A 14,725-nucleotide genomic window follows, 5' to 3' on the forward strand; every position below is an offset into this window, starting at 1 on the left:
GCTCATGTGGGAAATAGCATATGGTTTCCCATGGCTGCAAAGCAAGATCTAAACAGTGACCTGTGGCGTTGTAGGAGATAAGGTTGGAGGAGTCAGTGGGACTCCAGGGAGGGTTTTGAAATTCTTGACAAACAAGTTGAACTTTTCTCTCTTGAGAGGTAACCAGGAACCCCTAAGGATTTTAAGAAGGATAATGAGTTGACCAGATGGCTTTGAGGAGGATGGCTTGAAAGGGTGGGTTAGGAGATCAGGTATGATACAGCAGTCCAGAGATGAAAGTAGGGATATTTCTAAGAATAGTAGTATTTGTGCTATAGAAAGGGTCATGTCTAACACAGTAAGTCCCCTACCCATGAACCTTCAAGCTGTGAACTTTCAAGGATGCAAAGATGCATTCACATGTCCAATCACGCAAGTTAGTTCACAAGTCTGGCTACATTGTACATGCATGCGTCCTCTATTGTCTAGTGACATACAGCATACAGAAGTACAGCGTCTTTATTTGAAGACCAGGATGTCTGGAAGCAAGAGTAAAAGCAGTGGTGATGTACCTGGTACTGTACTGTAAGATTAAACATGTTTTCTTTATTTTTTGTGTTTGTTTTCTATGTATTATTTGCTTGAAAAACATTACAAACCTATTACAGTATAGAATTATTTGCCAACAAAGGCCCGTCTAGTCAAGGCTACAGTTTTTCCAGTAGTCATGTATGGATGTGAGAGTTGGACTATAAAGAAATCTGAGCACCGAAGAATTGATGCTTTTGAACTGTGGTGTTGGAGAAGACTCTTAAGAGTACCTTGGACTGCAAGGAGATCCAACCAGTCCACCCTAAAGGAGATAAGTCCTGAGTGTTCATTGGAAGGACTGATGTTGAAGCTGAAACTCCAATACTTTGGCTACCTGGTGTGAAGAGCTGACTCATTTGAAAAGACCATGATTCTGGGAAAGATTGAAGGCAGGAGGAGAAAGGGACAACAGAGGATGAGATGGTTGGATGGCAACACCAACTCAATGGACATGAGTTTGGGTAAACTCTGGGAGTTGGTGATGGACAGGGAGGCCTGGTGTGCTGCAGTCCATGGGTCACAAAGAGTCAGATACGACTGAGCAACTGAACTGAACTGATTATTTAGCCTATTGTGTTAGCTGGGTATCTATTTGTTGGACCTATCAACAAATTGGACTTATGAATGTTCTCAGAAGGGAACTTGTTCATATGTAGGGGACTTACTGTAATAATCATTTGTATTCATCAAGTGCTTATTCTATGCCAGACCTTGAGCTAAGTTTCCAATATCACAATTTATCTCTTGTATATTCCTACAACATAGGAACTATTATCACCCCCACTTCATGGATGAGAAGATCAAGGCTTACAGAGGTTAAGTTGCTTTTAATTCATTTTCTCAAGATCACACAGCTGGTTGATGAAGGTGCTGGGATTTGAAGACAGGTGGTTGGACTCCTAAACTTGTGCTCACAGGTGTCACGATGTAGTCGTCCTTACTAGGGTGCTGAGGCGGATGCGTTTCTAGGGACTGATGAGATACTGGCAGTGAGGGTGCCTCCCCTGTTTTGGGCTCAGTGTCACCCATGGAGACGGGGGTCGTCATGGAGGCGGCCTCATGAGAAGATAGAGAGTCTGAGTATTGGGGTCATCTCAGTGTGGATGTAGCCAGGATGCCCTGTGCTAGGTTCTCTGTACTTTCCCCAGGACCCACTCCCCAGGAACAATCAGCAGAAATGCCCTGAACCAATGCGAGCTCCTACAGGATTGGTTAAATTCCAACAGCAGGAGCAGACAGTGACTGCCAAATGGATCCACAGTGACTACTGACCCGTTGATTTATAAACATGGCCGAGAGGGAAGGCTGAATGGACTCTTCCATTTCTTATCAATTTAATTCTGTTGATAGCAGAGTGTGAATCAATACAAGACTAACTGACAATCCACCTTGAGTCAGGAAGCTGAGAAAAGCAGCAACGAACTTGGGATTATGCGCACTCTTAGAATCCTACTTAACAATTTAACAAAAAGTTTTTCCTTAAGACCTCAAAACAGAATTCAGAACTAAACCTTTCTCCTAATAAGGAACGACGGGATAGGAGTGAACAGATCCTGAACACCTACAATGTGCCAGGCATGTCAGAGTCTCATGCAGCCCTACACTAGAGTACAGTTACTTTGCTGATGAGTGAACTGAGGTTCAGAGGTGGGAAGGGACCTTCTAATGCAGCAGAGTCTGGATCTGACGCCAGAGCCCTGGTTTGCTCCATTAATACTTTTAAAATTTCCTTTGAATGAATAATTTTAGATGATTTAATTTTTATTTTTACTACAAAAATGGCCTATCTGTTCATGTATATTTTTGCCCTCTTTTGTGCTGGTTTCTACTTGGTCATGGGACATCAGTTCTGGGTGTTCATTGGAAGGACTGATGTTGAAGCTGAAACTCCAATACTTTGGGCACCTGATGCAAAGAACTGACTCATTTGAAAAGACCCTGATGCTGGGAAAGATTGAAGGCAGGAGGAGAAAGGGACAACAGAGGATGAGATGGTTGGATGGCATCACTGACTTAATGGACATGAGTTTGGGTAAACTCTGGGAGCTGGTGATGGACAGGGAGGCCTGGAGTGCTGCAGTCCATGGGGCCACAAAGAGGGGGACACAACTGAGCGACTGAACTGATGGGACATCTGTTGCCACTAACCATTTAATCTAATTGGAAACTATTTTGACTTTCTTTGAACCCTGGGCATTTGGTGAGAGATTCTTCATCTTGATGTGAAAGACATGTTTGCAATATTTACAAAGATGGGCTTTTGAGCCAGAAAGACCTGAGTTTGAATCTGGATCTACCACCTACTGACTGTGTGCATCCACGTAATTATTGAACCTCTCTAAGCCTGTGTTAAAAGACACTTACTCCTTGGAAGGAAAGTTATGACCAACCTAGATAGCATATTCAAAAGCAGAGACATTACTTTGCCAACAAAGGTTCGTCTAGTCAAGGCTATGGTTTTTCCTGTGGTCATGTATGGATGTGAGAGTTGGACTATGAAGAAGGCTGAGCGCTGAAGAATTGATGCTTTTGAACTGTGGTGTTGGAGAAGACTCTTGAGAGTCCCTTGGACTGCAAGGAGATCCAACCAGTCCATTCTGAAGGAGATCAGCCCTGGGATTTCTTTGGAAGGAATGATGCTAAAGCTGAAACTCCAGTACTTTGGCCACCTCATGTGAAGAGTTGACTCATTGGAAAAGACTCTGATGCTGGGAGGGATTGGGGGCAGGAGGAGAAGGGGACGACAGAGGATGAGATGGCTGGATGGCATCACTGACTCGATGGACATGAGTCTGGGTGAAGTCTGGGAGTTGGTGATGGACAGGGAGGCCTGGCGTCCTGTGATTCATGGGGTCGCAAAGAGTCGGACACGACTGAGCGACTGATCTGATCTGATCTGAAGCCTGTGTTCCTCAGACTGTTGCCATGAGGGTTAAATAAGGTAATGGATATAAAGCGGATGTTGCATTCGCATAACAGGCACAAATTAGTACCTAGAATTTATAAAGAACCTTTACAAATCTAGTGAGAAAAAGGCAAAAGCACCTAATAGAAAACCAGGCAAAAGACATGACCTGGAAGTTTACCGAAAATGGCCAATAAACAACAACAAACTGCACAAACTTATTCATGATGAAGGAACTACTAATGAAAACAATGAGATAAAATTCTCACTAAGGAACTGAATAAGAATTACAGAGACCACTGCTTGTAAGAGAGAAACTGTTCCAAACTTGTTGGAGAGCCATTTGGCAAGATCTTAAAAAGTTGAAAATGCAGATACCATCTATTCCAGTAAGTGTGCTTTGAGATATGAACCCAAAGAGATATTTTCAATGGTGATCACTGAAGTATCAATAATGTTTTTATAGGTTAAAGGATAAATATATCTTGGTATGTTCTATCTAAAATGAGTTGAATCTGTAGATATGAACCTAGATGTGTCTAAAAACTACAATATTACATGATAGCCTAAGAATTTTATAAACAATTTAAAATACAGACACAACTAAATATATACTGGGTTAAAAAAAAAATATATATATATATATATATGTATACACACACACACACACTGGGTTAGCCAAAAAGTTCGTTCTGATTTTTTCAGTTCATGGAAAAATCAGAACTAACTTTTTGGCCTACCCAATATAAAACACATGGATGGGAAGGATATACATTAAATGCATTAGAAGTTGACTCTTGGGAGGAGGATAAAAGAACAATGCTGGGGAAGGGAACTTCAACAATATCTGAAATACTTTATCCTTTTAAAAATGCAGAAGGAAACATGACTAATTGTGTACATTGTTTATTTCCAGCTGTTGAATCATAAATGTTCCCATTATTAGTCTCAGGTTCATTTTCTGAGACTTCTTGGACTGTCTTTTCCTCCTCTATTTCTCAGACTGTTGGCCACGTGTTCTGGTCTCAGAGAGACCTCTGTTCTTCCCACCTCTCAAGGCCAATCAGCCTTCTGCTCGGTGTCTGGCTCCTTCCATCACTTCCAGCTCCCGTGGAGCTCCCTAAGGCAGGTGTGGGGTCTGGTTTCCCCAAGGGCTGTAGAAATGGCTGAGGTACATCACCAGGCAGTACATCCAGAGTATAGACTGAGACTAATGGGAGAAATGAGAGGGAAGGAACCAACAGATTCCATCCCTCCTGAGAGACTTTTCCTACCTTGTCGCCTACCCAGAGATACTTCGAGACATCCTCCAAAGCCCCAGCTTCACGATTCATCTGAGCAGCATAATATGGCTTGTATTTGCCTTCCATCCTTTCCTTTTTCACTTCCTTTCCCCTCACTTTTGCCGTCCTGGGTTTGGATTAGCACTTCATGCTTGCCTCAAGCTCTGTTCTCTAAGAAATCTAGGCTAAGATTTTTGTTGTTGTTGTATTTTTCCATGTTTCAAAATTACACAATGTAAGGAGTTTAGCAACTTCTCAATGCACAGGGTCTGCTATTACTGATAGTGCTACAGCGAAATGACAACCAGACCTTACAAATCTCGGAGCTATTACAGTTGAAGGAATTGTAAATTATTACATGTGGGGAGACCTGAGCTATGGTCTAGTCCAAACTTTAATCCATGAATTAATCTGTAGTGAATACACATGATAAAATGGATAACTAGGAACTTTGCCTAAACTTGTCATCCAGAAAGTACATGAGAAATATGTCAATTTTCAATCAGTCTCTAAGTTTCAATAACTCTACCTTAATCATTTTCCCAATGGTTTCATTTCCCACTAGAAGTGGAGCTCTTTTTGAGCACAGTGGTGGGCACTTACTCTCCGCTGTGGTTCAGGTTGTCATAGCGCAGGAAGAGGCCTGCATAGATGGTCTCGGTCAGCAGGGCGTAGATGGCAATCATGATCAGGAGCACAGCCAGCTTAAGGACAGAGTTGAGTCGGAGGAAAACCGCACAGGTCACCATGGCCAGCACCCCCGTGAAGACAAAGTACTAGAAAGAGAGAAGGTAGCTGGTCAGATTCAACAGGAATGTGGCCCGGTCATTCTCCTAGTCATGGATTCCAGTAGGTCTCTTTATACGGATGTTTGCTGAGCATCTCCATTTGGAGGTCTCAGGCCATCCTCAAGTTCAACAGGTCCCAAGTTGAACTCATCATTTCCTTACCACTGAGAGAGTCAATTTCTAGGTAGGTTGATAAGAAGTCCAGGGTTCCCGAGGAGGAGAGAGGGGTCTGAAGCTCTCAAGGAGGAGATAGGGGTCTGGGGTTCTCAAGGAGGAGAAAAGGACAAATTTTTTTTCTTTAAACCCAGAGCTGATGATTGCACAACAAAACAGCTCATCTTGTTCAAGGATATGTTTTCCCTTACACTCTGTACCAATGATGTATGACAACAATGTATCCTGCTTGAGGACATGTTTCTCCTTAACAAGAACCTTCTGACTAATCTTGTTATCTTAAGATGTATATTGTGGGAGTGGGTCTGGTAGTGGTGGTTTAGCCACTAAGTTGTGTCCAACTCTTGTGACCCCATGGACTGTAGCCTGCCAGGCTCCTCTGTCCATGGGATTCTCTAGGCAAGAATACTGGAATGGGTTGCCATTTCCTTCTCCAGGGGATCTTCCTGACCCAGGCATCAAACCCAGGTCTCCCGCATTGCAGGCAGATTCTTTACCAACTGAGCTACAAGGGAAGCTCTAAAGTGAAATTCACTCAGCTGTGTCTGACTCTTTTCAACCCCATGGACTATACAGTCCATGGAATTCTCCAGGCCAGAATACTGGAATGGGTAGCCTTTCCCTTCTCCAGGGGATCTTCCCAACCCAGGGATTGAACCCAGGTCTCCTGCATTGCAGGCGGATTCTTTACCAGCTGGGCCACAAGGGCAGCCCCCGTGGGTCTGGTAAGACCTTTCTATTGTTAGTTGTAATCTTGTTAATTTAAGATGTATGTTGTGGGAGTGTGTCTGGTGAAAGTATATAAGGCCTTGCTAAGACTAGTGAGTGGCCACTCTCCGTGCCCCTTCTGATGTCTATGTCAGAAGCTTTCTCTGTCCCCTTTTCACTTTAATAAAACTCTGCTACACAAAAGCTCTTGAGTGATCAAGCCTGGTCCCTGGTCCTGAAGCTAAATCTTCTTTGGAGATCACGAATCCAACATCATTCACCATAAGCTATTACCACCTCCCCAAAACTCTCTTTCCAATTCTTGGGGGAACCATTGGCACCATTTCTCAAGCCAAAAATCTTGGTCTCATCTTTGCTGCTTTTCTTTTCCCCATATTCCACAGTCTGCTCATCCTAAGCTTGTAGATTCTATTTCCTCAATAAATCTCATATCTATCCACCTTTCTCCTTCTATCCTATTTCTGTTTTAGTTCTCACTTACAGTTTTGGAACAGTTTTCTAGCAGCTGTTTGCTTCTAGTTCCCAATCCCTACTGAATATACACTACTGTTTTTTTTTGGCCACACCACATGGCACATGGGATCTTAGTTCACCAACAGGGATTGAACCTGTGGCCCCCACAGTGGAATCTCGGAGTCTTAATCCCTAGACCACAAGGGAAGTCTCTGAATACATACTGTTATTTTCCAGCCAGTATTTCTGAAACTCAGATCTGACCACATCACTCCTTAACTTGAAGTCCTTCCATGGCTCTCTAGTCTCTCAAATTATATTCTTCTTCCTGCATGGCAAAATTCTCAAGACTGTCATATATCAGATTCCTTTTCACTTTCCAAATCCCGACATATGTTCCAGCCTCACTATAAACTGTGGAGAAGGCAATGGCAACCCACTGCAGTGTTCTTGCCTGGAGAATCCCATGGACGGAGGAGCCTGGTAGGCTGCAGTTCCTGGGGTCGCACAGAGTCGGACACGACTGAAGCGACTTAGCAGCAGCAGCAGCAGCAGCACTATAAACTGGCTATCTCCCACAGCTGTTTCCCTGCTCTCTTGTTCCTCTAGTACTTTGCTTTTCCAGTGTCCTGTTTCTCTCAACTCTCATGCATGCGACCAAGCCTTGCTCTTCTCACAGGTGTCCTCTCCTCTGAGAAACTTTCATGCAAATCCTCCAGGTGCTTCTGAATACGGCCTCATTCCTCCACGGCAACCTTCACAGCCCAGCCTGATACTTGCCATCTTGTATTAGAAGTAGCTGTGCAATAGGCCAGTTGGGAATCACTCAAGGGCTGCAATATTAGAGTGACCCCCAGGTGTCAGTCTGCCCAGGTAGATTTCAGCCTTCTATAGGAAGATCCTCAGCCCATTTCCCTTACAGAAGGATCCACTATATCATTCTGGTCGAAAGGTTAGGATTCTGAGTATCCAGTAGGAAAAAAGAATAAAAATTGCATTATCAAAGACCCACTTGGTGGTGGTACTTTGATTTTTATACACATGGTCTTCCCTTGTGATTTTTCAAAGCAGCTGGTCAAGATTGGACTCCTAATTTCCATTTTACAGGTGAAAAAACTGAGGCTCATAAAGCTTAAGTAAAATTTTCAAGTTCTCATGATTAGAAAATGATACTGAGGACACCTGGATACAACCTGTGCATGTAAATATTAACTCTAGTGGGCATATCGGGCTTAATTTCTAAAAGCCATTCCAGCCTTGTTATGCATGGGTCTTTCCAACAACTGGTTGTCTTCTCTCTCCTATGACAGGAAGAGACAATTTCTGTATGGGCAGAGGAGACAGGTAAGAAATTCTGGAAATGTCTGAGTGACGACTGAAAGATTCCCATGTCTCGACAAAGTGTTAAGGGGGAGCAATATTCTGCTTGCTTGGAACAAGCATTTTATAAATTAAACAATGAATTTTTTCCCTACAATTGTTGTCTGGGGACCTGCTGGACACCAAGAATTGTGCCAGGCTGGAAGGCGCCATCCTAATGTTAGGACATTGTCACAATGCATCATTTTCCTCTTAGAGAAGAGGGAGGAAGAAGAATTTTACACAATGATAACTTACAGGGACTTGCACATCTGCTGACAGGGGTAGTATATACTGGAGTGTCTGTACCCATTTGATTGCTCTCAAAATCCCATGGCATTATAAAGTCACAGAACAAGAAGGAAAGAGAGCAGAGAGTTTTCAGAGAAAAGATCCAAACTTCCCGAATCACACAAAATCGAACATTTAGCAATTACAAGTCTTGGTATAAGCAGCGCAGTGAAGCGTACACAGGCCAACGACAGTGGCTTCCCTGTCTCTTCCTGAACTCTGACTCTTCTCATGGTCCAGGAATGAGGCTGTCATGAACACAGGGTCAGCGCAGGTGCTGAGTGGGGATAACTGATCTGACTTTCCCAGCTGTTTCCTGGTAGGGGAAAGGGACATTTCGTACATGTATGATGCTCTGGGACAGCCCGACTGTGTTTGGCTTGTTTGAGCTCCGTGGTTTCCATTTGATGTCCCCCTTCCTCCCAACACTAGAGGAAGAATGATGAGTGTTTTTTAGTTCATCATAAGTTGTTAACTTAGATCTGTCGAAACTGCATTTAAATTCCACATGCAGATGTGCTGTTTGTGTCTGACTGGGGTTGAAGATGGACTTTTCTGGTTATTTCCTAGAAGGGACTGCAGCCCCAGTCAATATTTTAATCTCATAATAATTCACAGGAAGACATATCTGTGTTAATGATGTTCACAAATGATGACTCACGGTATAAGTATGAAGTAAAACCTAACCAATGAGCAGGCAAATAGCTAGTTCTTAGGGAAAGAATTTGATTTTTTCTACATTTTTTTTAATATAAGAATGATGTTTCTCTTGATGATGCTTATTGGTCAATTCAATGTAGTCACCTTGAGGGACTATGTGTTTATCTTGATCCTGCTTCTTTGATGACTGAGCTCAGATCCCTGTAAATAATCTTCAGAGTCCGGTTTTGAAAAATGCCCCCCAACCCCCGCCCCTCGCCCGCAAATGCAGTTTTTCTATATTTGATTCCTAAACAATGATATCTAGCCAGATTATGTCTCCCACATTGCAGGTGGATTCTTTACCTTCTCAGGCACCAGGGAAGCCCAAGAATACTTGAGTGGGTAGCCTATCCCTTCTCCAGGGGATCTTTCCAACCCAGGAATCAACCGGGTTCACCCGCATTGTAAGGGGATTCTTTACTAGCTGAGCTACCAGGGAAGCCCTTTCACTTTCACTTTTCAAACAATGATGTCCAGCCAGATTACGCATCTTGGTGACTTTCAAAAGTTAAATTTGTTCCCAGAGGATAACGATTTGACATTGCTGGACATACCTAGGAAGTATATGCTGTCAGCAGTTAGCAAAGACGAAGGTGGGGGTGCTGGTGGAGTAAGTGTATGCTCTCCAGGCTCACTCTCTTGGCTTGGGCAACAAGTGAAGGTCTAGGAGGATCTGGCTTCCTGAAAACGATCCGAGTCAAGGTGGCCGCCGTTTTACAAATAATTGATAGGAGACTGATATTGCTATGAACGTATGGCCTGCTCAAAGTTATAGTCACATGTTGCAGCAGCATACACATGATTATGTAGATAATCTCATGTTTAGAGAATGAAGCCTTGTACCTTTTTTTTTTTTTTAGTAATTTTATTTATTTATGACTGCTGGTTCTTCACAGCTGTGCAGGCTTTTTTTTTTCTAGTTGAGGTGAATGGGGGCTACTCTCTATTTGCGGAGCATGGGCTTCTCATTGTGGTGGCTTCCCTTGTTGGGGAGCATGGGCTTTAGGGCGTGTGGGCTTCAGCAGTTGTGACTCTGGAGCTCTAGAGCACAGCTCCTTAGTTATGGCACACAGGCTTAGCTGTTCTGCAGTATGTGGGGTCTTCCCAGACCAGGGATCGAACCCACGTCTCCTGCATTTGCAGACAGACTGTTTACCAATGAGCCACCAGGGAAGCCCTGGCTTTAAAACAAAAAAAAATGTTATATTCCTATTTCCTTCCTTAAATACAAATCTCTACTTTGGCAGATACTATTTACTCAATTATCAAAGCTTTAGGGAAAGAGAAGGAGAAAAGAAACTAATATTTAATGAGTGTTTATGTATATTATCTCTATTTGTCACCCAAACAATCTTATAAGATAGGTGTTGTTAATAAGTCCATTAAACAGATAAGGAAACTGAGGCTCAGAGAGGCTAAGTGATTTCCCCAAGGCTAAATGGCTAGTCAATGAGAAGAAGAGTACTTGCTCATTCTATGTCACCTCACAGCTTCTATCATTCAAATCTACTCTGTTTTCCATGCACAATTAATAGTCCTCAAAGGTTTGGAATCCAAGCTTCAGTGAGATGGGACTTGGTTTTTGGATCACATTGTGTTATTATAGCTTTTGGCTCTTTGTGGGGCAAGACGATTCCAAAAATTAATTATCATTTGGGAAAAAACAAAATGATCTCCTCTATGTATTTAGCCATATCATAAAATTGGCTCAGAGTAGAAGAAAAAGGAGCTTATATAATATCCCTCTGTTCAACTAGAAAAAGTTCTGAAATTACAATGGTGCTATTTGATACTTATTTTTTGTTCGAAGTTTTTGGTGGACCTGCCACTGTGAAAGTGTGGAGAATCTAATTTTATCCTGAATGCCAGTTGGAGATTTTAGACTGCAGTGAATACATTTTCCTCCAAAATTACTCAAGGGTCTGACTCCTACCTGAGAAGTTAACCAGAGAAATGAAGGCAAGAGGTTAGGGAAATACCAATTTTTACAGTCACTTTTGGAATTTAAAATATCTGCTTATTTGCTTGAAGAATCCCATGGACAGAGGAGCCTGGCAGGCTATAGTCCACGGGATCGCGAAGAACTGGACATGACTGAGCAACTACCATCAATTATTTGCTTTATTATCACTCCTTTGTTTCTGTTCCTCTCTTTTTGCTCCTTCTTGGTTTTTCTCCCTTTTGTCTTCCTCTTTTAACTCCCACCCCCTTTCATCCCTCATCTTCGTCATCATGATCAACTGATGTTTAATGAGCATTTATTATGGGCCAGAAACTGTAGTAAGCTTAAGGATGCATTCTCCCAGTCTAAGTCTCATGATAACACTGTGAGGTGGGCACAGCTGTTACCCCAGTGTGGAAACAAGGCTCAAAGAGCTTAAGTTGCTCAAGACCACAGCTGCCAGTTCAGCCAAAATGTTCTGACTACAGGTTTTCAAGACTCTAATTCTCTTCCCCTTTCTCTCTCTCTGTTTCCTCTTTTGCACTTAAATTTTAAAATAGTTTTCTTCAGGTATGATTCACCTACAGTGAACTGCATATATCTGTTGCACACAATTTTCTAGGCTTTAGTATTTGTACATCCACAAAATCATTACAATTATGAAAATGAGCGCCAGCATGGGTTTCAGTGTATCCCTTTACGATTCTCCCCTCCCACGTTCCTCCCTCTCCTCCCCAGGCAACCACCTCTTTCTTTCTGCTATTATGTATCAATTTATCAATGCATTTTCTAGAGTTTTAGATAGGCAGGACCATACAAATGCATACTTTTGCTTTGTTTTGCTTATTTCTGTCAGCATGCTGATCTTGGGATTCATCCATGTTATTGCACATATATCCAGAGATCATCTCTCTCTACTGATGTGCAGTAGTCCCCTGGATGGCTATTCTACAGTTTCTTAGTTTCTTTATCCTCTCAACTATCTAGGGACGATTGGGTTATTTTTAGTTTTTATCTATTACAAAGAAGGCTGACATGAACATTCTTTTCCAATACAGAAATATAACTTTGTATTTTCTAATATAAAATATTTCTCATTTTACAAGAAGTTTATTAAGCAACAGAGTGGTTGACTTGAAGGGAAAACATTCTAGGATTCATTTCTTTTAGAATAATTTATCCTTTCTTAAAGATTTATTGCCCTATATGTTTACTTCATTATCTGATTGGATTTCTTTTCATTTTTGTAACACAAAATAATAAACATTTTGATCTTTATAAAAAGGAGAAATGTCTTCTTAGACGTTTGGTGTTACTTTTCTTTTCTTTTTTTTTTTTTTTGCCACACTGCATGACATGTGGAATCTTAGTTCCCTGACCAGGGATCGAAACCCTGCACAGAAGGGCAGGGTCTCAACCATGACCACCAGGAAGCCCCATCTTCCTTTTAAGATTATTTTGAGGGAAGAACTAGAGCAGCAGCATATAATCTAGGGGTAATTATTGAACACTACTGAAGCAAGTCTTGTCTGATTGCTCTACTTAATGTCCCATGAATTATGGTATTTTTCAGACTGGCTGGTGGGAGAAGACACAATTCCCAGCCTAATGTGAGAGCCAGGCACTAATCCTTTCAGATGTGTGTTTTTGTTTTTGTTTTCTGGAGCATCGCTGTTTCCTCATATGCATGCACTGATCAGCCCCTCTGCAGATCTCTGAGTCTTCTCTATCAGAAACTCTCTTCTCTCTGGCAGTATGTCCTACAAACTCTAGCCACCTTGGTTCCCCCAGATTCTCAGTTCTATCTCCTCAAATTAGGGGGTTGCACTGAGTTCCATGTGCGTTCTTCCGACCTGAGCCAGTCTGAAACACTCTTAATGCAAGGTACAGCCCAGGCAACCATAGGGATCACTTAATTTGCTCTTGTCTTTCAGGGATTGTGTTCTTCAGTACTTGATGCCCAGTGTCTTGAAAACTATTGTTTCGTATATTTTGTTAGTTTTTAGCTATTTCAGGTGGGAAGGCAATTTTATCTCTACTGTTCCACTTGAAATTTATCTTTTTAAAGAAAAATTATTAATTTGACTGTGGATTCTGTCCTGTGCTGTGCCCTCACGGTAATGTTAAATAGCTATACAATATTGGCTTTTCTCCTTAAAGCAATTTAGAAGTTTGAAGAGTTGGGAAAACCGTTCTAGCTAGATGAATTATAGAAATGATGGAGTGGGAGTATGAAAATGATGCCTTAAGGACATGTGAGATTGGCAGGAAGCACACACTAGTAAATTAATGCTCAAAATTCTCCAAGCCAGGCTTCAACAGTATGTGAACCGTGAACTTCCAGATGTTCAAGCTGGATTTAGAAAAGGCAGAGGAACCAGAGATCAAATTGTCAATATTTGTTGGCTCATCGAAAAAGGAACAGAATTCCAGAAAAGCATCTACTTCTGCTTCATTGACTATGCTAAAGCCTTGAACTATGTGGATCACAACAAACTGTGGAAAATTCTTAAAGACATGGAATACCAGGCCACCTTTCCTGCCTTCTGAGAAACCTGTATGCAGGTCAAGAAGCAACAGTTAAAAGCATACATGGAACAACAGACTGGTTTCAAATAGGGAAAGGAGTACGTCAAGGCTGTATATTGTCACCCTGCTTATTTAACTTATATGCAGAATACATCATGAGAAATGCCAGCCTGGAATCAAGATTGTCAGGAGAAATATCAAGAACCTCAGATATGCAGATGACACCACCTTTATGGCAGGAACGTGAAGAAGAACTAAAGAGCCTCTTGAAGAAAGTGAAAGAGGAGAGTGAAAAAACTGGTTTTAAAACTCAATATTCAGAAAACTAAGATCATGGCATCTGGTCCCATCACTTCTTAGCAAATAGATGGGGAAACAATGGAAATATGGAAAGACTTTATTTTGGGGGGCTCCAAAATCACTGCAGATGGTGACTGCAGCCATGAAATTAAAAGATGCTTGCTCCTTGGAAGAAAAGCTATGACCAACATAGACAGCATATTAAAAAGCAGAGACATTACTTTGCCGACAAAAGTCCGTCTAGTCAAAGCTATGGTTTTTCCAGTAGTCATGTATGGATGTGAGAGGTGGACTGTGAAGAAAGCTGATGCTTTTGAACTGTGGTTTTGGGAGAAGACTCTTGAGAGTCCCTTGGACTCCAAGGAGATCCAACCAGTCCATCCTAAAGGAACTCAGTCCTGAATATTCATTGGAAGGGCTGATGTTGAAGCTGAAACTCCAATACTTTGGCCACCTGGTGCAAAGAACTGACTCATTTGAAAAGACCCTGATGCTGGGAAAGATTGAGGGTGGGAGGAGAAGGGGATGGCAGAGGATGAGATGGATGGATGGATGGCATCACCAACTCCGGACAGGGAAGCCTGGTGTGCTGCAATCCATGGGGTTGCAAAGAGTCGGACATGACTGAGTGACTGAACTGAATCTGAAGGATTGAGTATGCTTGAAGAAAGCTTGAAGGCTGGGTAGAACCTGGGATTCT

At 42.1% G+C, this 14,725-nt stretch overlaps 1 protein-coding gene across 6 annotated transcripts in view; it reads right to left on the reverse strand.

Moving 5' to 3' along the window:
* The window catches only part of ADCY8 (adenylate cyclase 8), a 227,919-nt gene that overhangs the window by 32,580 nt on the left and 180,614 nt on the right, over positions 1–14,725 (reverse strand). For all 6 annotated transcript variants that reach the window (XR_015140304.1, XR_015140305.1, XM_086335569.1 and 3 more), the window contains one exon: positions 5,362–5,534. Coding sequence is in view for 4 of the 6 variants with exons in the window: in XM_086335569.1 (XP_086191695.1) it covers positions 5,362–5,534 (173 nt within the window). In the remaining 2 variants the exon portion in view is untranslated. The remainder of the gene's footprint in view (positions 1–5,361; positions 5,535–14,725) is intronic.

The sequence above is a fragment of the Bos grunniens genome, chromosome 14 (assembly GCF_055505025.1).
Source record: "Bos grunniens cultivar Pamir isolate PY7600 chromosome 14, Bosgru_T2T1.0, whole genome shotgun sequence".
Lineage (NCBI taxonomy): Eukaryota > Metazoa > Chordata > Mammalia > Artiodactyla > Bovidae > Bos > Bos grunniens.